The sequence below is a fragment of the Dioscorea cayenensis genome, chromosome 10 (assembly GCF_009730915.1).
Source record: "Dioscorea cayenensis subsp. rotundata cultivar TDr96_F1 chromosome 10, TDr96_F1_v2_PseudoChromosome.rev07_lg8_w22 25.fasta, whole genome shotgun sequence".
NCBI lineage: Eukaryota > Viridiplantae > Streptophyta > Magnoliopsida > Dioscoreales > Dioscoreaceae > Dioscorea > Dioscorea cayenensis.
The window spans coordinates 1,606,432-1,630,844 of NC_052480.1; the positions used below are offsets into that span (position 1 = coordinate 1,606,432).

The following is a 24,413-nucleotide window of genomic DNA, read 5'->3' on the forward strand; positions in this document are numbered from 1 at the left end:
CATCCTTTTTCTCTATAAATTCATGCACTGCTCAGTTAAACTTCAGGATTCAGCCATTCAGGAATACCTTGAGTTTGAGAGAGTCAGACATGTCAAGCACTGCAGGTCAAGTGATTAGATGCAGAGGTAGTTGATAATAGTTTTCTATTTTAATTAATTTGTTTGTTTATTTTGAATTTATATGATGAGTTTATATATATATATATATATATATATATATATATATATATATATATATATATATAATTGTTGAACTTACAGCTGCTGTTGCGTGGGAAGCAGGGGAAAGGCATTAGTGATTGAAGAGGTTGATGTGGCTCCTCCTCAAGCAATGGAAGTTCGCCTTAAAAATACTCTATACCTCTGTCTGTCGTAGTGATATTTATTTTTGGGGAGGCTAAGGTTTGTTTCTTGGTGTTTTATTTATTTATTTATTTATTATTATTATTATTATTATTATTATATATATATATATATATATATATATATATATATATATATATATATTGCTTTTTAATCTGGATGGTTATGTTTTACTGGTTTCTAATATATAATATGTTGGATTATGTTTTCAGGGCCAAATACCATTATTTCCTCGTATTTTTGGGCATGAAGCTGCAGGGTATTTTTGTTGTTTTGAATCAATCTAAAAATATTTTCTTTTTGTTTGTATTATTTTATATTTATTTTATTTTATCTATTATTATTATTAATATTATTATTATTATTTGATGATTAATTGTACAAATCACTCATACTAGATTAGCTAATATAGTTGTTGTGTTTTCTTTAATAGCATCTTTAACGCCCATTGAGCAAGGCTCAATGAGTGTTTAAACATTAAACGACTCCCATAAAACGTATGGTGACCACTAAGCGTTTGGTGGCCCACTATACTCAACCATGAGACCCATATTTACACATAGGTCCCTATCTCGAATAGATGCCATATGAATTGGTCCTTCTGACTCTCTTCTCTGGGTCCATTTCTTTCGAAATGCTCGTGCGTCTCTACTCTTGAAAATGGTCTGTTGAGTCGATCTACTCTCAAAATAGGCTAAGTATTGGGTATCATGTTTCTAGAGTAGAGGGACATGGGAAAAGAGATGAGGCGAGAGAGAGCCCAAATCATCTGAAGATAGAGGTTTCATTGGAGGGATTTATGCGCTTCTAGTAGAGGATCGAAAGGAAGAGGAAAAGTAGAAGGGGCCAGATTCAGATGTATTACTACCGTTTTATTAGAAGTGATTTTTATAAATAAATACGTATTCAAAAGTGATTTTTATTAGAAATAAATATGTATTATGAAATATTAAAGTGATTTTTAATAAATTAACTTATTATTTAAATAATAAAATATTTTTTGAAATAAATATATTTAAAATAAAAATTTGCTGAGGTGATTTTCAATAGATAGGAGTTAAATGGGTTGATTGTGGGAACAACACCAGAGAGATGATAGAGAGAGTCACACCAGAGATAGAAAACATGTGCCTAATTTCTCCCCTAATTTCTCTTTTATAATTAAAAATTGACACATCACTAAACTACATCATTCGTGTGGCTGAGTTTATGCATCTCTGGTTCTATATAGCATTACTCTAACTATTATGGGAGATTGTTTAATTGATACAAGAGTTTCATGGGTTGATGATGTGGCTACGGGAAAATCAAACTCTATGATAGTATAACGATTAAAGTTGCTCTAAAGTTAAAATGAACATATTCATGATAAGGTGGCAACCGAGCAAGGTGAGCCCATAAGTTGGCCCATTTAATTTTTAATTTTATTTAAAACAAATCATTTTTAAAATCATTAAAGTTTTAAGTAATAAAATTGGTAAAGTACTAATATTGGGCTAGCCAATTGGTTGAGGCACTCTTTACTCTCATGTCGAGTCCTTATTCTAAATTTTACCAAATATATAGCTAAAAGGGTCTTAATGTCCAAGAGGTGCTAAAAATTCTCTGGCCATAGCAGCATGTTTTGTGACTAGTGGCTCTTAGCAGGCCGAGGCAGGCGAGCTGTCGCATGGTACAACGTCTTGGCTCGCTTTACTATATTGTTACGACGACCCAGCGCCTCGAGCCGCGTGCCTGAGTTTCATTTCTATATGCGTTCAAGCACTGGCTCACATTATTTTGTTTAAATTGCGAGCTCGCAGCCTCTAATCGAGGCTTCTCGAAAGCTTCATGCTCGAGGCGCTCAACTCATAGCAAGAAAATCGTGTTTAGCTTAGACATAGCTAGCTAGCTGATTACGCTCGACTATATATATATTTTATATTTGAAAAGCAACTATTTATCAGTGAATCTATTATCAGAAGTGTGACCTCAATTCGGACTGAGCTCGATTATATTAATTGATCGCTGCCAAACAAAATGGTACTGGCTAAATAATACTACACTTGAGCTTTTAATTAGCTGCAATAAAGCGAAGTTCTTCGCAGCGATTTAACGAGCCGAGTTTGATAGTAAGTCTCAGCTTAGCTCGTTTGCGACTTACAGCTCATTTAACTCAACTGAACTAGTTGTTACGAGCCTTTTAATGCAGCTTAGCTCTCGACAGAGCAGTTTCTAGCTGTTATGTGTAAACTCCAAATTGACAACATAGTCCACATAGCCACACACTATACACACTAATCATACATATACATACATACATATATAATGTAATATATACTAGATGCTCACGAGCTCGTAGAGCTTATAAACGAGAGCTTGTTCATGAGCTTGAGTCACTCGTAGCCTGTGTCGTGAGCGAGCAGGCGAGCTTTTACACCTGCCCAAGCCTTTGCTCGCTTCAGTCAGTTCGACACTAATCGTGACCCAATTCTGTATCCTAGAAGTGACACACATGATGACACGATAATTAATTTCGATTGTGCACACACCTAGGATTATTGCACATGATCGATATAATACATACTCAATAAATTGGTACTAAGCACGTACAAAAAGTTATCTTAAAATATTAGAACATAGGAGGAGCTCCTGTCTCTGATGATGTTCGTAATGAATTTCCATCTCGATGATCATCTCTCGTAGGATTTATTAGTCTGGGATGCTGATCCATCCCTAGGTAAAATCTCATCCGCGGGACATTTACCGCTCCTTTCTCACCTCTCTCTCTCTCTCTCGCTCTCTCTCTCTCATTGAGGGAACGCTGCACAGAGTGACTTGAGCTACCAAGAGCATAATGACTAGTATTGCGAGTTTTATCTCATACATATTACAAGAAGAAAGTATTTCTCACATGTTTTGTACATATAATTTATTAATTTACAATCATTTATTATTCCACTGGCACTGCACATAAACTGATAGACCTATGGAGGAGAAATTGGTTGATTGGTTGGACTTTGTAATAGGATGGTGACTAAGGCACGGTCCAGCTGGCATCTTAACAAAGGATACAAAACGTGGCTCTCATAAATCAAAGCAAATATATTATCGAGAAAGATACAAAATGATATTTTCTTGGATCTCGAAAGACAGACGCATTTGTTGGGTATTGGACATGAATCAACGTGAATACTGCTAATCTCATGTACATTAGACGCAAACTGCAAATGAAAATTACAAAGAACAAACTCAATTAGCACTCTATAGTCATTTGGTTTGTGGTAATAGCTGTATGACGACATGGATGCAAAGTTACGATCATACGGCAGAAGCTATGAATGTTATATAATACGAATGTGATGGATAATTGTCAGTATGAAACTATATGGGTTTGAGCAGCCTTTATTACCCGGTAATGATCTAGTTCATTATAAATATTTGATTATTATACAATTTGGAGTAAAATATAGAGAGTTACAACATTACCACTAGTGACCAAGATGGAGACGCAAATTCATGCATGTAGCTGATTACTAATCGCTCTTTTCTGGTAATATTCTACGTGTTGATAACGCTGACATTATACATCGATGATCTTAATCGGTCTTGATACTTACGACATGAGATAATATTTTCAAATCACTACACAACACATAAGTAATTTTTCTCACGTTACATGAACAAACTGGCTCTTCCTCAAGCGCTTAACATTTGCTTTGTATTTCTCATGTTAGAATTGCTGGAGAGTGTTGAGACGGAGTTACCGATCTGGAAACCCGGCGTGATCCATGTCATTCCGGTTGCCCAGCGGAGAATGTGAGGAGTGTATGCCACTGTAAGTCCGGCGAGAGCAACATGTGTAGCAGTCTTCTCGGGGTAAACTTAGGGCAGAGTGATGATCGCGTGATGGGCAATCCAGGTTCTCCATTAATGGAAAACCGATATACCATTTTGTCGGAACATCGACATACAGTGAGTACACTGTTGTTCATGTCGGTTGTGCTGCGAAGATCAACCCCTTCGGCTCCTCTAGATAAACTTTGCATTCTTGGTTGCAGGATTTCATCAGGTGAAAAACTCTTGGTTCATGTTTTCCATTCATTAACCGTGCATGTCATTGTTGCTCAAGTTCTTTGTTTGCTTTGAAGGTCTTGGTGCTGTTTTGAATGTAGCAAAACGCCAAAGGGATCATCAGTTGCTGTTTTCGGCCTTGGAGCTGTTGGACTTGTGGTGAGCTATCTTTCAATGATATAATTTAAACTAGCTTAATATAATACGAGACAAATAAGATCATATATATCTAATGATATTGATGATGATTCACAAATAGGCGGCCGAAGGCGAGCGATTTCAGGGGCTCGAGAATTATCGGTGTTGATGTGAACCCAGGAAAAGAAATTCGATCATGGTCTCGAATTATGATGTTCTTGATTGAAGTTCAACTCGGTTTATCTGATTTGATAAACAGATTTGCTTGCATTTCACACAACAAAAATTTTCGGTGTCAGCAGTTCTGATACGCAAAAGATCATGATAAACCTGTTCAGAGGTTATTGCCGAGATGACCGGTGGGGAGTTGATCGGAGTATTGAGTGCACCGGTGATGTTGATGCGATGATATCTGCATTTCAGATGTGTTCATGATGTATCTTCGAACTCTCGTGTTTGATTTCGCTCGTACTATGCTTTGTGAATTGTATGGATGATTTGATATCTCAGGGGTTGGGGTGTTGCTGTTCTGGTTGGAGTGCCGCACAAAGACGCCGTCTTTAAGACACATCCCATGAATCTGCTGCATCAGAGGACATAAAGCGAACCCTCTTTGAAACTATAAACCGCGAACCGATCTTCTGCTGTTGTGGAGAAGTATATGAACAAGGGTGATGATTGAAATTTCAGAAATCATTCTCACGTTGTGTTATCTAAGATCCTTGTTACTGATAACTGATGGGAGCTAGTACTGGAGAAATTCATCACTCACTGAGTGCCATTCTGCCGAGATCAACAAACGCGGTTCATGCTCAATGGGTTATAGTCTCCGCTGCATCAATTCGCATGGATGGTTGATCTGATTACCTTGGAAAAGCTAGAAAACGTACAGTTCAAAGTAGGCTAAATTAATGCTCTACTAGTGGTACCTTTCTCAGCTTTTCCCATGTAGTCTAATATAGAATAAAACCAAGGGCATTATTGTCATGAAAAGAGTCATGTATGTCTATAGTATAAGAGTCAGTTTTAAGGCTGAGATACTAAGCAAGAACCAGAGAACTTCTCTTTGAAACATGAGTGTGGTAATCCAATAAGCTTCTTATCAATAAAAAGTCAGTTTCTTTCATAAATAAAATTAGCAATAAATGAGATTTCTTTTTCTTTTACTTGCATATAAAGTTTATGGTAGCTTAGTCTTTATTCAGAAATGGAAAAGAGAGGTACATGGGTTTATATTCTCACAATCACGCAAATAACGCCTAAACATCCCCAGATTTAGTAAGATCAACCTAGTATGAACCCTATGATATATGAAGGTATTATGGTTGCTTAGATGGAATCCTCACACTAAGTACCGGCAGAAAACGCAATGCATAGCATGAGGGCCATGAGGGAAATAGTAGCGTAGAGTGCCCATGATATGTGTCTTACATGAAAGCAATAAATATGTCTTTATCCTGTAGAAGTAGATCGTAGCTGGCCCTTTTTCTTGGCGGGTCTTTTGGTCAGCCCCACAAATCAAAGAGTGATAGTCAAACCAATTTATCTCTGATACCTGAATAGGAATCTTTTACTCGCTGAATTCAGCTTATTAATTGCAAAAGTAGTGTAATTTATTTCTTCCAATGTGGTTTAATTTCTTACAAGCAAAATAGTGTAATTTATTTTCTGCAAAATAGTTTTAGTATCATAGTAGAAGAGTTACTATTTACTAATGAAATGAGTTTTATTTAAATTCAAATAATCTTATCATTTTATTCTTGCAAAATTATATTATCGTAATGGAGTATATTGTTATGTATGTAATAATAGGAGCAACAAGAAATTAAGATCAGACTCAGCTAGTCTGGCCATTTCTTTACTCCCTAAAGGAGCCCACTTGCACCTCTCTGGAATACTAGTACTCCATTGAGATCCCATAGCTCCCATACTATTTTGGTTATGACCACTGTACTAGAAATATATGAATATATAAATAGCTTATATAATAATATGTATAACACCTCAATGAGAGGACTTTGGGATATAAACTGATATACTCACCATCTATTAATGCATTATCATAGTATATTACAAAGTATATATATAATGAATACACATATAGTAGTGACTTTGAGTGAGATGGTAGAATATAAAGGAAGAAGGGTATATCCTTAAAACACATATACAGTAGTGCAGACTTGAGTGAGAGATGGGTGTAATGGCATAAGTATGGTATAGTGCCATGTTGCTTTACAGTCCTTATGTTCGAAAGCGATATGTTCAGTTATGACAGTTCCCTGCATAAGAGATGTGTAAATATCGAGTTAACTTATTGCCAGTCAGATTTTCAAATGTGGATGTTCTCCGATTAGGATAGAGTGTGAATCTCGAGCCACAGTCAAAGAATAAACTCGCCACCTACATAGCCTCTCTTCTGTTGAGCCTGGGACATGATAAAAATTGGTATCCCATTCATGAGTGGTTTGCCATGATGAGACCACATCTCATTCAGCTATTCTGGATAATGTCGAGATCGGACAGTCTCGAAATGCGGAGGAGCACTGAATGCAAGCACCACAAAGTGTTTTGGATAGCTTTCATCCTGTAAATCAACGATATGCTCAGTGTCTAGCAGAGCGGGTTAGGCCTGTGTAGTTGTTTGGATTTGGAGAGTTATCCAATCAACCAAGCCGTGTTCAAATGGTGCGTTACATGAGTGATAACAATATTTCCAGTTCTTATCTCTTTCCAAGTCAAAGAGTTGATAGTCGCTTTATTATTGAAAATCCTTCAGCATAGATACAAGCTTGTCTCAAAGTATGTTTGGGTTTTGTACTTAGTAAGGCAAAACTCAGCCCCATCTTGTCTTAGTAATGATGAGGAGGCCAATGTATGGAATGAGTTTACTAGTTCAATATACTGGGTCTCCTTTTACGAATAAAACCAAGTTTCATAATCATTAGTTTCACTGGACCCAAGACTTCTGGATCATATTTTTCTTCTTTTGTTTTGTAATTTCTTTCTGCCATTCTTCTCTTAGTATTTCTTTTCTTTCTTTCTTTGTCTTGTGTATTGATTTTATTTTTCCTGCTTGTTGCTTCCGGTCACTTTCATCTCTCCCTGCCAATATTTTGGTCTGCTATGGTAATTCTAGGAATACGCATCTAGAGATTTTGGGCCTCAAGTTCGCATCAACCAATTTTGTTTTAAGTGTGAGTGAGATAGTCACAAAAGCTGAGTGAGGATTTTTGGAAACGAGGAGTTCCTATTATTAGCTTTGTCAATATAATTTCTCTTGGTGGTCTAGCATGAGATTTCAGAGTAGGTTGAAGGATAAGGGAGATCCCAATGGATGACATGGGCAGGCCCTGTGGTTTTGTGGAATAAACTCTTGGTGCTCGGTAAAGGTTTGACTACAAAGATTGCTACATCTTGTCAGATAAATTTTGTTAGTATGGTGGATTAATAGCATATTATAAAGGTAGGGTTTCCTTAGTTGTCACATTAACACATAACTCGTGAGGAGCTATATCGGTTTTGTAATCCTCGCTATAGTTAAGCATATGAACCAACTAAGGTTCAGTAGAAAGGTAGCTTTTTGCTTCCACATTAGTAAAATGTAGTAGTAATCTCACTCAGCCTTGTAGTCCCCATTTATTACTAAAGCGTATGGTTAAGCAGATGGTCTATACTTATAGAATCGATGATATCCTCAAGGGAGGATCTTCTTTGATACTTCTAGATAATCTCATCTCGCCATTGCTTTCATCACCCTTGATGTGTCTCAAAACTTAACATTGTATGCTAAATTAATTATTCTCGTCCTTTAAATGCTAACCATCTTCTTTTGACTAATTCATTTTATTATTTTTATTCTCATAAAATTTTACTATTGCCTCACAACTGTAGTTACTAAGATCTCTTTTTACCAAGCGTGAATAGTCCGAAGCTATCTAAAACTCTGAACTATCGTAAAATAGTTTCTTGGTGATCAATACTTGAGTTAAGTTTTTATTCACTTGTATTTTCCACTACTATACCTACAAATTTGTTCTTCCATTTTAGGGGAATATTTATGAGGTTTACTGTTTTAAACCGCTCCCCATCCAAAATTCACATCCATCTCGATTCAATTATTAGGTAATTAGATTCTAATGGTAATTTTTAAATCAGCAATTTTTCAACGTAGCTTTTTCGATCTTATCTATTTTCTATGCTGGGAATCTTCTAAATCGAATAGCATTTGAACCCTGCTGGTCACTATTTTAGACATATGGTAGCTCTACTAGTGCTCACAAGATTTTTACAAAAGGTCTGGCATACTAATAAAAAGCATTACATGCACATGCATGCACGTGTACTCACGTAAATCAACAAACAAAGTAAATAAATAAATAAAAGGGTCTCACCATGAAGGAGATATGTCGTGAAAATGAATAAATGATAAGGAGAAAATGAGAAGCATGGCTGCATGCATACTCATGTGCATAAAGAATTTTCAAAAAGGTGGTCCCATCGTATACATGGAATGAATATGATAACATGGATTTATATATAAATATATTTTTAAAAATTCGAAGCCGAAAAATAATATATATATATATATATATATATATATATATATATATATATCATTCCATATAATAATTACAGACTCATCTCGAGCGTAGCGGGTAATGAGACATACAAAACAACAAGATATGCAAATGCTGATGAAGACACACATGCAGCGACATATAAATTAAAGCGAAGAAAAGCCCAAGTCAAGATTGCAAGATATGAAAGAGTCAAGATTTGAAAAATCCATATAAATCAATAATTGAATCAGCCTCAAGACGTCAGGTTAAAAGACACGAAAAGTAGTTTCACATGTCAGAGTGAAGCTTTTTACAAGCATAAAAAGAGAGCTACAAAAAGTCACAATTAAGTTTATGATTCGTTAACATAAAGGATCCATAACTTGAAATCCAAATCAAATTCAAAATACAAATCAAATCCATGACGCAAAATGTCCAAGACACAAGTTCAGACACAAGTTCACAAGTTTCTAAATCATATCCTAGATTCAAATTCTCAAAAATTTGATAAAGACTATATATCAACAAAAGTCAGAGCATGTTTTTCGTAAAATAGTCAAAGGGAGATAAAATACTACAATCATTGTTCACGTAGGCCTACAAACCTCGAGTGGCAGTTAAGATGATTTCAAATTTATTGTACTTTCAAAGAAATCTAGGAATTCATATTTATTGTAATGAATGAAATTGATTGTCACAATTTGTTTCTTTGTTCACACTTATTTCTTAATCCGAGCTTTCTGTGACAATGTCAATGATAATTAACATTAGAGGCTTACCCTTATGGAAGTCATGAACGCATAATCTCTTGAAGTCATAAAATTAAAATTTGATTTGTGATCCATTATTTTTAACCATCCCAACCACTAATTAAATCCTAGGGTGAGAAAAAAGGAGCCCACGAAATCTCACGGGAACCTTTGTTTATATGATTCCCTGTGCGACCCTTGTTGTTTCCCTAGATAGTTTTTCTAAATATGCATACATTTCTAGGGTTGTTTTTCCGACTTCTAATTCATCAAATTTCCTACAAACTAATTGGGACAATACTTAATTACCATGTGCCACTTTTGTGGATCATGTGCTACTAGATTCAATATTAATTCTGCCATCATCTACTAATAGTTTTCCCTATCTGTGGTCTCTAAAAGGTAATCGATTTTTCCTCTTGGTCTTTCACTAGTCCCTTTCTTCTTTGTATTCATTGTAAGAAGGCCTACTAGGGCTGCCCCACACTTTGGTTAGTTGTGCTATATGTGGGGTTGGATTGCTGCTACTGCTAGAAATATTACTATGACTTATGTCCATCAAATTTAAACTAGGTATCTCTTCTAGAATTAAATTATTAGTTTCATGTTCATATAAAATGATTAAATTATTATCTTGATCATAAACTAGTTTATTATGTTTCTAGCGATTTCCTTGATCTATCAAGATTGTTTCTAATCTTAATATACTATTATAAGGTAAATTGTATTCTACTCCGGGTATTTGAGTTCCTTCTCTATACCTATTCATCTTCTAATTCTTGATGTTGCTGAAGTTGGTATTCTGAGAATCTAATACTAAATGTGCCATTATTATTTTCAAAAATTGATCCGGTTGTAGGAGCATTTATTCTATTATTAGTATTGTCTAGATTTTTATCTATAGTCCATTATGTTCGATGTTGTTGCCATCTATTGGTAATGGTTTTTATTAACTAATACCTCTACTTGCTATTCCGGACATTAGTTCTTTCTATATGTAACTTATAATTTATGTTACTACTATTAGTTAGTTACCCTAAAAATCCTATGTTAAGCAAAGAGGTTGTTGTTTTACGGTTAATTCTTCATATCCTTTTAGATTGTATACCTATTTCTAAATTATGTATATCTCTAATCGACATTAGTATGTCTGGGCTACAGTAGAATAACCCTATATTCTTATCCATATCTACTTCAATGCTTGCTATTACTGCTTTATTAGACACGGACCAACTCTTATCTTAGACCATTAATAAAACTTTACAACCTTCTTTTTTCTTGGTTAATCCCTTTATACCTATTACTTGAGTCCTGTATGTATCAGACTTTTACCACTCTCTTTTATTTGTCGTATAGATTCTTTATTAAGTATAGGAATATTACATGGATTAGTGGTTACCAATATCTCTTGTTCCCTACTAAACTCCAATAAACTGGTAGTAAGATTCAAAGGTCCTACATGATACAGTGTTTTGGGAGACATCAATTCTATCTGTTGTATAGCATATTTTTCTAAATCAGATCTAATTTATCATAAATTTCTATTAATATTTGAATAATAGTATTATTTTGTCAAGAGTTTCCTTATCTTGCCTAGAAGTTGCCTCATAGGAGCTAAATCCTACAGGGAGACTCAGAATTTCCCTTGTTGCTTATAAAGCTTTAAGATAGATATTTGTACCACTAGTCATGTTACTATTAATTGTTTTATTTCATCTAATGAATGCTTAATTTCTTGGTATTTATTATCTAATCTTATAGTATTATTTTGTGTATAATTTATGGCATCTAATATTTCTTGCTTATGAGTTAATTTCTTTATTTCTCCTAAAGGTTTTATTAAATCGTTATTTTCGTTTTTAATATATTCTATGCTACATCTAAGTAAATTTATTATTCTATTTCTTGCAACTAGATCTGTATTAATTTGATTATTTAAATTAATCATGTTATGATGATATTTTCCTAAATTAATTCCTAATGATACTAAGAGATCAATTATTGTATTTGGTTGGCTATTTTCTTGATGCATTGAATGATGGAAGCTATTTTTATAGTTATTAAAATAACACTTGTGTTTAAATTTTTCCAGCTTTACTATCTTTATTCCAATATTGGGTATTGCTAGATCTAAATATTCTATTTCTAATTCCATTTTTATGTGTAACATATATGCTTCTATTGTTTCTAGGCTAATGAGTAATCTTTTTTCCCATTTTTTCAAATAATCTAGCTTTCTTTAGAGTTCTTCTGGATATAATTTTTTTCTTCTATAAAACTTAATTACCCATTCTCCGTTAAGCTTATGTATTTTTTCATGGCTTATTACTTCTTCTCCTTCTAAAAAATATATTCTTTTTTTTTTTCTTAAAATCTTTCTTACACCTAATAACCACCCAGCCCTTCTTCCTTTAATTTGATCTTCTACTCATATATTTAACCTAATTACATATTTTATTAATGGTATTAAATAATTTTCTATTGTTTCTAGATCTATTTCTTTTAACAATTCTCTCATTTTTGAAAATTTCCTATACTATGGTATTGATCGATTATTCCATATTTATGGTATATTATTTGTTGTTCACAATGATCATATTCTATAGGGTTCCATTCCTTTCATTTTATCCATGCTATGTAGAAATATTCATTCCCTTTCTTATCTATTTGTTTATTATGAGTTTCACAATACTGTTCCCACCTTCTAATATGATAATTCCTATTTTTTAAATATCTTTTAAGTCATATTAACCATAACACTCTTCTATATTTAATTATATCTTTCTTTCTTCTATTTTCCTTAGTAATATATTGGCTTAAAGGTCCTAAAACATTATCTATTCTTTGCAAGGCTATACTTAATTCTTCGTTTATACCTACTGGAAGATCTATTAGTTCTACAATTATATAATCAGGGGTTTGATACCAATTTTAAGGGTCTACTATACTATACTTGGCTATATTCTACAATCTCACTCAAAGTCACTACTGTATGTGTATTCATTATATATTACTTGTAATATACTGCGATAATGCATTAATATATGGTAGTATATCATTTTATTTCCTAAGTCCTCTTCATTGAGAAAAGCATTATACATATTATTATATAAACTATTAATATATTCATATATTTCTAGTACAATGATCATAGCCAATATAGTATAAGAGCCTAGGATCTAAATGGAATACGGGTATTTCAGAGAGGTGTGCAAGTGAGCTCCTTTAGGGGAGTAAAAAAATGGCCGGACCAAAGCTGAGTCTCTTTACTTTTCCTTGTTGCCCATAGCTCTCTTAACATAAACAATACACTCCATTACTATAATATAAATTTTTTTGCAAGAATAAAATGATAAGATCATTTTGAATTTAAATAAACTATTGCATTAGTAAATAAATAAACTAGATCTTCTTCTAGTAAATACACTAAACTATCTTGCAGAAAATAAATTACACTACTTTGCTTGTAAGAAATTAAATCATCTTTGGAAACTATAAACCGCATGAACCGATCTTCCTGCATTGTTGGGAGAAGTATATGAACAAGGTGATGATTGAAATTTCGAAAATCATTCTCACATTGTGTTATCTAAGTCCTTGTTCGATAAGCGATGCAAGAGCTAGAACTCGAGAAATTTATCACCCATGAAGTGCATTCGCCGAGATCAACAAAGGCTTACGAGTTCATGCTCAACGATGATAGTCTCCACTGCATCATTCGCATGGATGGTTGATCCGATTACTACGTTTGCTTGAAAGGAATAGCGTTGTTCATAATCGAAAATCGGGTTGTGGATTTCTCAGTAACTCTTGTAATTTCGCTAGTGGTGTCAAAGCAGGGCGGACTGGCCGGTGCGGCCCGGACCCATACAACCCAAGCACTATGCGTGCTCGGGTCGGCACTGGCCCGTCTAGAAATCGTCTTTCGGGCGGCACGGCCCGCCAACCACAAGGTCGGCCCAACCACGTGGGCCGAGTCGGGATTATATTATATTTATATTTTTTTATTTTAAATCCCAAAAATATAAGAAAAAATATCCTAAAAATTGCTAAAAAATATATAAAAAAATATCCTAAAAATTCAAAAAAACATAGAACTAAAAAGCCTTATTGACTAAAAAAACAAAAAAATATACCAAAAAAATTACTTGTATTTGGCGTGCTGGGTCATGTTGGCTCGAGCGGGCCGCGGGTCGTGCCGGCCCACGGGCTACAAATCCTAGCTTAGCACGGCTCAGGGTTTGGGCCGTGCCTCGCCCGGGCAAGATCTTGTAGCATCGTGCTTGAGCCAAGCACGTGCAACTCGTCTGCGGGCCCACGGCCGGACGCGACCCGTTTAACACCACTAAATTTCGCATATAAAATATATTTGCTTGTTTGAGATGTCAAAGTTTTGGCAACAGAGGCTTCATTGAAAAAGAATCATATGAAACAATTGCAACACTAAAAAATACCAAAGTTCGAGTAGAATCGAGTGCTTTCAATTACGGCAAATGCATTCGGGAAGTGGATTTTCATAGAAAGATTCTTCGGTCCTAAGAGCGGTTTCTTCCTTTCATTCTCGGTAGAGAACCATATCATTTCCTTGGAGATCCTTGTCTGTCAAATAGCAAATTCAATATCAGTTGTTTATCAAGAAGTGGTTGCACAGATGCCATCGACAATACCTTGATTTATGCATTCGAGTTACAAGTGGCAATAAAGTCGAACTTTCTTTCAGCTCTCCATTTTCTATCTTGTCAAAGAGTTCCACTAACCCTTTCCTGAAGCCAAACGGGGGTGCGAAATAGTGAAATTTAGAAGATGGTAGAGATGCAACATGTCGACAATCTCAACTACAAAAAGCAGTGCGAGTAATACCCTATACGGGTTGATCGTCTTCCGGTGACCGAGATATCTCCTGTGTCCCTCAACAGCTCTTGCCATGTCACCAGTGTTGGATGGAACAAATACATCACTTTCTACTGATATTATATAATCAATAGTCGCAGCCCTCGAGATGCATGGCTAGCAAATTTTTCAATTCTTACTAGCATTTGCTAATGTCTCCTGTAAAAAATTTCAATGTAGTTATAGATGGAAGAATTGGTAACATAGTTTGCACCAAGCATAATTTAGCACAAGATGAGAGAACCTTGAAAACCAAGTTAGGGAGGCGAGATCGCAAGTCCGAGAGATAAGTGTCTCCACGAATATTTCACCCGCCGCTATATAGATATAGGGTGGGTCGGAGGGTAACCAAAAGCTTGCAAAAAGATCCCAACCTCTTTGGGGGTCAAAGGACAAAAAGCCTCCTATTCTACTGTTCGATTGAGTTTATTTTCTTTAATTTCCAATGTTTCGTATTCTCCCTAATAATAAGAAAATTGGTTCTCAACCAAATCAAGGAAATGAAACAAAATCCACAATAAATAGAGAGCATCTCACCTCAAAGCAATCGACATTTTCGACTTGAATTGTTTTTGGGGAAGAGGAGCCGGGGCGAACCCACTGAGACCCGAGGGGACGTGCACAAGCCTCGGTGGAACAAGTGGGAGCAGGGGCTGCGCTCATGTGGTAGCTGGAACCACCCGTACACAACCAATATTCATAACTCCAGAAATATGCACTTTCGGTAGAAATCGAACTCTCACCACTCGTTGAGAGCTCTATCGGCGACCCGTGTACCAATAGACCCGAAGGTCGTTGGCTTCAGCTTCGGAATCGTTGAGGCCATAAGTACATCCAGTAAAAGAGACTTGCACTCAATCTCTTAACACATTTATACATTCATTTTGCATGAACTACGACTCAAATCCACTTCTTGACTAGAATACGAACATCTTAGACACAAAATTTATACCAAAAAATTAAATAGTCCTAATAATCCTATATATCTTGAATAATAATATGTCTGATTAGCAACAGAAAAATTAGAATCGGATTAATTCCGTTTCGATTCATATTAACAGCGAACTTTGCGTTCGTTTTTAAATTAACAATGAATAAACTTCCACTTCTAAATTAACAACGGCATATAAGTTGATTTCTAATTCGTTTCTAATTAACAAATGGAAAACACATCAGGTTTCTAATCTGTTTCTAATTTAGAAAGCGGAACATGATTCCGTTTCTAAATTTAAAATATAAAAGAGCTTATTAAAAAAATATATAATTATTGTATAACATTTTTAAAAAATTTATTAAATTATTAAATCTAATCCTATTTGAGTATTAATAAATAATAATTTTGTACAATTAATAATATGAAATAGACTTATAGAGCTTTTTTTTATAAATTAATTTTAACTTTTTAAAAATGAAAAAAATTCATTTTTGACTTTAATATTACTTAAAAAAATATGCAAATAAATTGGTAATTAATCTATATATATATATATATATATATATATATATATATATATATATATATATATATATATATATATATATATATATATATATATATATATATATACAACTATATATATAAGATGTTTTTATTTAATTAGGTAGAATTAATGTGATTTATTAGCTAGGTAGATCGAATGTGATGTATTAAATTGATCTCAATAATATATTTAGATAATATTATCCTAAATTAAAATTATTTTTAAGTTAATATAATTAAAAATGGATATTTATATTTTAAAATCATTTTAAAAATTTATAAATAGCTTACAACGAAAGATATATCAATCATATATATATATATATATATATATATATATTCATTATTTATGTATAACTAAATATTTATTTTAATTATATATATTAGAAGCGGATAACTAATCCATTTCTAAATTAAAAAAACAAAACGATTGGGCGTTCTTTCGATTTAGAAAGCGGATCAATTTTCCATCTTTTAGAAAAGGATAACTATTCTGTTTCTGATTTAGAAACGAACAACTATTCAGTTTCTGATTTAAAAACAGATAACTTGTCCGTTTCTGATTAGAAAGGGAATGCAATCCGTTTCCAAATTAGAAACGGATAACATATCCGATTTTGTTTCAAAATATTATTTATTATATTTTTTTAATTTAAAAATGGATTAAAAACCGATTAATCTGTTTTTGAATTTATTTTATTTTTAAAATTTTAAATGTAGAAATAGAAAGCGAATAATCGATTCAAAATTTAATTGATTTTATATATTTTTTTAAATTTAGGATCGGTTTTGGAAAGCCCGAATTTTTTTACATTTCTAATGAGAAAAAGCAAGCGTTCGGGTTTCTAATCAATATTTCAAAGCAGATATGAGTTTGTTTTCTAATCCCAGTGTCTAATTTACGAAGCGGATTAAGAGCGATTTGATTTAAAAAGCAGTTAGAAAGCAGACACAAAAATCCGTTTTCATTTTTTTAATTTAGCAACGAAGAAAAAAATCTAATTTAAATCCGTTTCAAATATTAGCAATGGACAATATTTTGCATTGCTAATCAAATTAGCAATGAGCTTTTTAGGAACTGAAAAATTCCATTTCTAACTTAAATTAGCAACGGATTAGAAATGGAAAAAACTGTTTCTAAATTGTGAATTTGTTGTAGTGAAAAGCAAGCATCATTAATGATGTCCAACTACCTTTTAATTATTTATTTATCTAATTCCCAAATTATCAAATAATAATAATAATATTAAGTGGAAATTGCCAAAAACCCTTTAAGTTTGTAAAATTGCCAAAAACACCCCGTTAGTTTTTGCAATCCCCAAAAACCCCTCCTTTTTAAAAGTCTATGTTTTTCAAACCCCCAAACCCCTAGTAACGGATGTGAGCGGAGTGAGTTTCAAATTTTTTTGGACGAAAATGCCCTTGCATGAGGGAGTCAGTGGCTGCGACCATCTCGGCGATTTGAGAGGAAGTGGGGGGTTTTTCCATAGGGAGTAACCAGAGGCAATTTATTGGAGCCGTTTAATTGCTTTTTCTCAACTCACGTCTTGACTTTTTCCATTTCGAGCTGTCTCCAAAGTTGTCTCTACCGCGAAGCCTCTGTAATTGGCATTTCATCGACTTTTTCCCTTTCCACGAGTATCTCGAAGGAGAAGTCCCCGCTAACTAGTTGGCATTTCATCGATTTGCAATCTAAGGTATTGAGTATGGTTTTATGTTAAGCTGTTACATTACTAAAGAAAGATTTTTCGGTTTTGTTTTATTCTAAAAGAAGATATTGAAGTCTCGAGGGGATTTCTCATTTGGGGTTTTGATAGTCTGCAGGGAGATTTCTCGCTAGGGTTTTGTTTTGTTTTGCATTTTTCTTATGTATACACTATCGAAAATAGTTTTTCGATTGTTATGATTTAATGTAATATTTATAATGTACATTTTCCCGTTTCGTTTGATATGGTTTGCGGTTTTACAAATGAGGTTGGCGTTTAAGAAATGAGATGTTACGGTTTAACATTTGTTGTCTCTGTTCAAGTATTCTTGTCTACGTTTAACAAAATGGGTCTCTATTTAACATTTTATATCTACGTTTAATAAGCGAGAGTTTACCGTTTAAAACCTTATATTTCCGCTTAAACTTTTTATCGTCACTGCATGTTGAATGTGTTGTTATTGTCGCGAGCTTGTGATTATGGCGGTCAACCCTAGTTAATGGGCGTTGCTATTTGTGCACGGTTGTGGAGACCTTAGGCGAATTGAAAGTTAACATGACCCCTCGACTCGGGAGATTATTCGAAGGACACCGTTTGCGCGCTATCGAGTGGAAGCCATATACCAAGAGGGGCCCTTCTTGATTCTCTTTTTGCAAAGATACGATGGTCGCACCAATAAATTCGGGATCGGGGAAAAGCTCGCTGAGTTTCGAGACCTCAAGATGTGGCCCTCGTTCTTGGTCGCGTTGCGATGGCGGCAGCGGTGGTCTTTCGAAGAAGAAAACGGTCGGCGTTTGAAGGGCGGTATCTATCAAAGACCTACGAGACAGGAGACTCCATCAAGAGCACTCAGGTGCAGACTTGTTCGACGAGGGAGAAGAAGATAATTTTGTCAAACTCCCGATGGTGTACCTCAGTGGGGACGATCCTCTTCCCAAATACATCATGCTCGGTTCCAGCCGGATCGTTGATTACGTCGATGATCTACCGACCCATGGGAGCGATCGCATGGTAGCGCGGCGAGCCTAGTGGCTTATGGAGGATATTCCATGGCGGCCCGAGTGCAAGATAGATGCGCCGGAAGAGACCAACTACAGGTACATTAAGGGTTGCTCGGTCGCGCTTAACGCCCTCGGTTTCTGGTGGCCGGAGCAGGGGAAGAAAGTCCGTTTCGGCAAGATCCCAAGGATCTTTGTCTACGGTGAAAGTACTTCTACGGAAGCAAGCGGCGGTGAAAAGCGAGCTTGTCATCGCTCGATGGAAAAGAGGTAATAAATCATGGACAATGTTTAACATAAGTCTTTAATGTTTAAACATTTTATTTAGCGTTTAACTTTAGTATTTACCGTTTAACTATTATTCATACCGGTTTAAATATTTTTGTTCTCCGTTTAATTATATTCTATAACGTTTAAATATATAGTTTTATAGTTTAAAATGAATGATCTCATTTGAAATTGTTTGGTTTACATATGTTAGTTTCTGAAATGGTTCCGTGAATCTTTCGAAGAAGAAATATTTGTTGGCGCCTAACCGAGCGGATGGATGTCATTGCTCCGGAACCACTTGCTCGAAGGCGGGATGAGAGGCGAGCCTCTATCGTGCGCTGCTGGACGCCTGTTCTCCTACTTCCGACCCCACCACGCGACGCATTCCTCGGCCGGAGAAGCCCTCCCCTACCCCGCAGATTGCAACAACCCCCTACCACGACAACGACGGTCCCCGACCATGGCGAGGCCCTCCGGACCCAGTGGCAGCCCCACCGGTGACATTGGGCGAAGATGTCACCGCAACTCTTATGCAAGCATGCCAGATATTGATGACCGAGTTTCCTCGGCTTGTCAGCTCGTGTGGAGGCGCTGGAAGGAGCGTTTCATGACCGATTGCGCCATCCCTCGAAAAGAAAGCTGAAGCACCCGGGACGAACGAGGCGTCGGAATTTGACGACGACGACATCATCGGGAAGAGTCGTTTCCAAAGGCGGCCACATTCGAAGAGACTTGCGAAAAAGAGGAGAACAATATCGCCTCGTCTCCACCGCGGTGACGATGAAACAATAGCAACACCATCGGTGGTCGATGTCAGTACTCGAGTCAGTCGCCGTTGATGACATGGCCATGACGGTGGAGGACATCGTAGATGATGTGGTCGTTGCTGCGGTTGAGAAGGTCGTTGACTCTCTTCTCGATGAAATCGTCGACCCGGTGGAGACCGTGCTGCCGAGATAGCGGCATCAAAGATGGACACAATCCTCGAAGGTCGAGAACAAGTTAAGGGTGTGTCTCCCAATGATGCTTGTTGTCATGGCCACGGTTGAGAAGATCGTCGAATCCGTTGCCGTGGCCGTGGCCGACAGTACCGCAGCCAAGCATGACACAATCCCACCACAACAAGAACCATGTAAGGAAGTGTCTGCGGTTGATCGTCGTCGCCGTCGTCCCACGATCGAGCCGGGACACAATCCCACAACAAGAACAACAATGTAAGGATGTATCTGCGGTTGATCGCTGCCGCCATCGTCCCCGCATCGAAGGAAGATGTCGATGAAGACCCCGACCGAGCAGACGAGAGAGATGATGAAGGTCGATCAAAAATTGGACCGGGACGGCTCGGAAAGCTTTTTATTCGAAGAAGAAGAAATGGGTTGGCCCCGAGTCGTCTTTAACAACATCTGACGGGGAGTTGATGAGGATCTTCCTCAACGCTGCTCTATGGACGGAAATAAGTGTAACGCTTTTTATGATATTGTTTAAAGGGTTTCTTATAGTGTTTAACTATTACCTAATAGTGTTTAATACCATTATGTTATCATTTTAAGTTTTACGCCTTACCGTTTAATTATATATAATATCATGTAACAATTGATAATATCATTTAAATATTTACAATATGGTCTTCTAATATCTCATATCGTTTAACCTCAAACGACTGGTGTGGAAGAATGACGCTGTCCCGCACTACTACACGCCGAGGTTATACAGCTGCTTGAGGGGAAGGAGATGGTCAGCGATGATGTGATGGACGCTTTCAGTATGCATAATACAAAAAGTCGCCGAGCAAAAGAGCCATATCCTTACAAGACGCGCCTCCATCATCGAATCACGCTTGCTCGTTTATGTCAAAGCAGGACGACGCACTATGACACAATTATGGCTATGATCGGGGATGCTGCTACGCAACTCGCATGAAGTTCAAATTGTCATCCTCCCGGATAATCATGAATGGCCACTTCCATGTCGTCGTCCCCGGACAATGATAAACAAGAATACAAGCGTTATTCTTCATGTCCGGGTACGATAAGGGACGACGTTGGACATGGTAAGTTCTTTAATTATGTCCGATTAATATCTGTTTGGTATTTAAATCGGTATTCTAATCTCGACTTGCATATCTCGACAGTGGAATCTATTCGACCTTTGTGTCGATATGGAGTTAAGCGAGTCGGCGACAACAAAGTACCCGCTCGTGCACGACACGAAACCCCACGCAAAAACAAGGAAGCGTCGATTGCTGCGTCTACGTCATGCGCGGTTTATCGAGCAATTCATCGGGAGGGTGAGAAGTTACGGCTACTGCATGAGCAGACGTTCCTTACCCTCAGATTACGGTATGTTACCCGCATACTAGGAGGAGGCGGTAGGGCGTCCATGACAAAGGGGTGTCGTCATAGCGGGTTAAATTGCATTTTTGAATAACATGTCTTGTATATCCGATCTGTCAATTTTGTTTTCAAATGTAAATCTGGACAAATTCAATTCATTGTTTTCGTGTTCGAAGAACATGACTTGTATATCTTAATGTAAATTTTGTTTGTTTTGAATTATGAAAAGCGGGTTAAATTCCATTCGGTTTTTATTTCATTGTTTAATTTACGTTGTAATTGTGTACATTTCACTTTCATTGTTTAAATATAGTATATATCGTTTAAACATCAGTTTTAAATATTTCAAATTACGGTTGTTTCATTTTATTTATAAAAGATTTACAACATTTACAAAGATTTACAACATTTACAACATTTACAACGTCCGCTCGGACTTTGGACACTCACGACTCGACCCTCGTATAACGAAACAAGTGTCTGTACATTCGAATGCTCACAGCGGTTGCATAACAAGCGCATCAACTTGAACCTGCAAAACGTACAACATTAAAAAAAGGTTAAACAACACACATTCATGAAAACGACTATTAATCAATGTGTCATGGTAGGACTTAAACGACGATCCTGATAGTTAAACACAGAACGTAACAGTTGTACACTGACGTCATTTTCTTAAACGTTAACAGAAAGTCTCAAGTGGTAAATGTCAACCCCGTCTTAAAGGATGTTTCATGATCTCCCTCCTCTAGAGAATCCTCCGCAATCACGCAATACGTGAAAACTTTCTTTTCTTACCCAAGTCGAAATGCTCTCTTAATTGCTTTCCCGTCATCCACCGCTGGAGAATCCTCTGCATTCAGGCAATTATGAGAGGACTTCGGCTTGGGCAGGAAAAGATAGTTTAACTAGTTCGGTGATTACGGCTAATTGATTCTCAAGATAAGGAAGAAGGCTCACGAAACATCCTTTCAGATAGAGTGGTTGTCCATGGGAAGAGGAGGAAGAGGAGGAGGAGGAGGAGGAGGATGATGAGGACGACGAGGAGTGGTTGTCCATGGGGAGGGTTCTTCCTGGTTATTTATGGTGTGAAGTCCACAAGCAGGCTGACTCTTCGTATCCGAGAAAAAAGTTAAACGCACAGTGGCCGACATTGACTGATGAGAACGAACGGGTGTTCGGAAATTTATGTTACCGTGCATAAGAATTAATGCCGTCATTAATTCTTACGCACGGGATACCATAACCTTGCCACCTGCCACGTGCCACATGCCAACAATTCAGATCAAACGAAAAAGATCACCGTTTTACGCAGAGACTTTGAGAATTTACACGTTTATGAATAGTTATACATGTAAAGATAATGTTAAACGGAGATGGGAAGTATTAAACGGATATGACAATTATTAAACATATTAGTAAAATATTTAAACGGATAATAGCAAATAGTTAAACATTATTTAAAATATACAAATAGATAACCATAAACGAGAAGAACTTTACAACGAAATGAACTCGTCGTAATTACTGTTCTTCTCGTCGTAATACAACTTTACAACCATAAACGAGAAGACGACAATGGCACATGCTCTGCCTCGACAATAAAATCGACTACAGCTCATTTGAAGATGAAGTGCACTTGACCAATCCGATGGAAATCAATTTCATTTTCTGTTCGAGAAACCGATTTATATATTTCGGGTATGATAATGAGGAGAATAACAAGATGTAATGTAACTCCTTGGCATTGTCTATCAGAAACCAAGCAGAAAGCCCTTCAAAAGGTTGAACATGATGTGATTTGGCGCTTTCCTTTCCCACCATTTTCAGGGCCAAAAATGGGATTTCACAACATGGACCCATTTGAAGTGAACGGTAGGGGGTAAAAGGGAAGTTAAACACTAACGGAAGGGCTGTCCGTGGTGTGTAAAAGTAGGAGGGGGTTTTTGGGAAGTTTTGAAAATTACGAGGGGTGAACAGTAATTTTCCCTAATATTAATAATAATAATAATGTTTCAACGAGTTTGACGTATCATCCTAACTATAAACAACTAAATAAATATGACACAAAGTTTTCTTTGATGCAACTGTTTGGTGACCTATTTTGTTCCAATTTTACTTCTATAACTTTTGACCATTCACATCTTATTATTTATTATTTTATGTAATGATCTGATATAGAAACAAGTTTTATATTATACTATCAAATGCCGGACATTCAATGGTAACCAACATTTCTGATTGGCAGTGTTTTGGATTACAACAACACAGATGGAAATATCAACATCCTTCCATTGCTCAAAACCATAATCAGCCACAAAATACCAGTATGGATCTTCAGGCAAGATGTTACTAATTTATTCTTGGAATCAAATTGCATATTTAGAACATAACCTAAAAGATTAATTGATGAACAAACATTGTTCTCTTTACTTTACAGTGGTGATCAAGACTCAGTTGTTCCATTGTTAGGATCTCGAACACTTGTACGAGAACTAGCACATGAGATGAAACACAGCATTACAGTTCCATATCGCACATGGTTCTATAAAGACCAGTTATATACATATATTCATATGATATCGAATTAATGTTTATATAGATTATATCATATCTAAAGATGGTATATATACTTGTGATTCAATTAAGGTGGGAGGATATGGATGACAGAGTATGGGAACCTGCTGACATTTGCTACTGTGAGAGGTGCTGCTCATATGGTTCCTTATGCACAACCAGGAAGAGCTCTTCAACTCTTCAGGTCATTTGTGAAAGGACAGAGACTCCCAAACATAACACAAATTTCCTTTTGATCTTTTGTTTTGGTACTGTTTCAAATCACATTTTTGTGAACTTTTGAAGAAGAACAAATAA

General features: G+C 36.0%; 1 protein-coding gene and 2 pseudogenes across 1 annotated transcript; 2 read left to right on the forward strand and 1 right to left on the reverse strand.

Annotated features, from left to right (window-relative positions):
• LOC120270442 lies at window positions 1–13,596 on the forward strand (annotated as a pseudogene).
• Window positions 13,597–14,342: 746 nt separating this feature from the next.
• Window positions 14,343–19,189, reverse strand: LOC120270762 (annotated as a pseudogene).
• A 477-nt stretch (window positions 19,190–19,666) lies between these two features.
• Window positions 19,667–24,352, forward strand: LOC120270763 (serine carboxypeptidase-like 42). Its single transcript, XM_039277834.1, has 4 exons — window positions 19,667–19,713; window positions 23,788–23,880; window positions 23,980–24,096; window positions 24,196–24,352. Exons 1-4 carry the CDS (start codon window positions 19,667–19,669, stop codon window positions 24,350–24,352), a joined length of 414 nt encoding a protein of 137 aa, XP_039133768.1.
• Window positions 24,353–24,413: the final 61 nt, after the last annotated feature.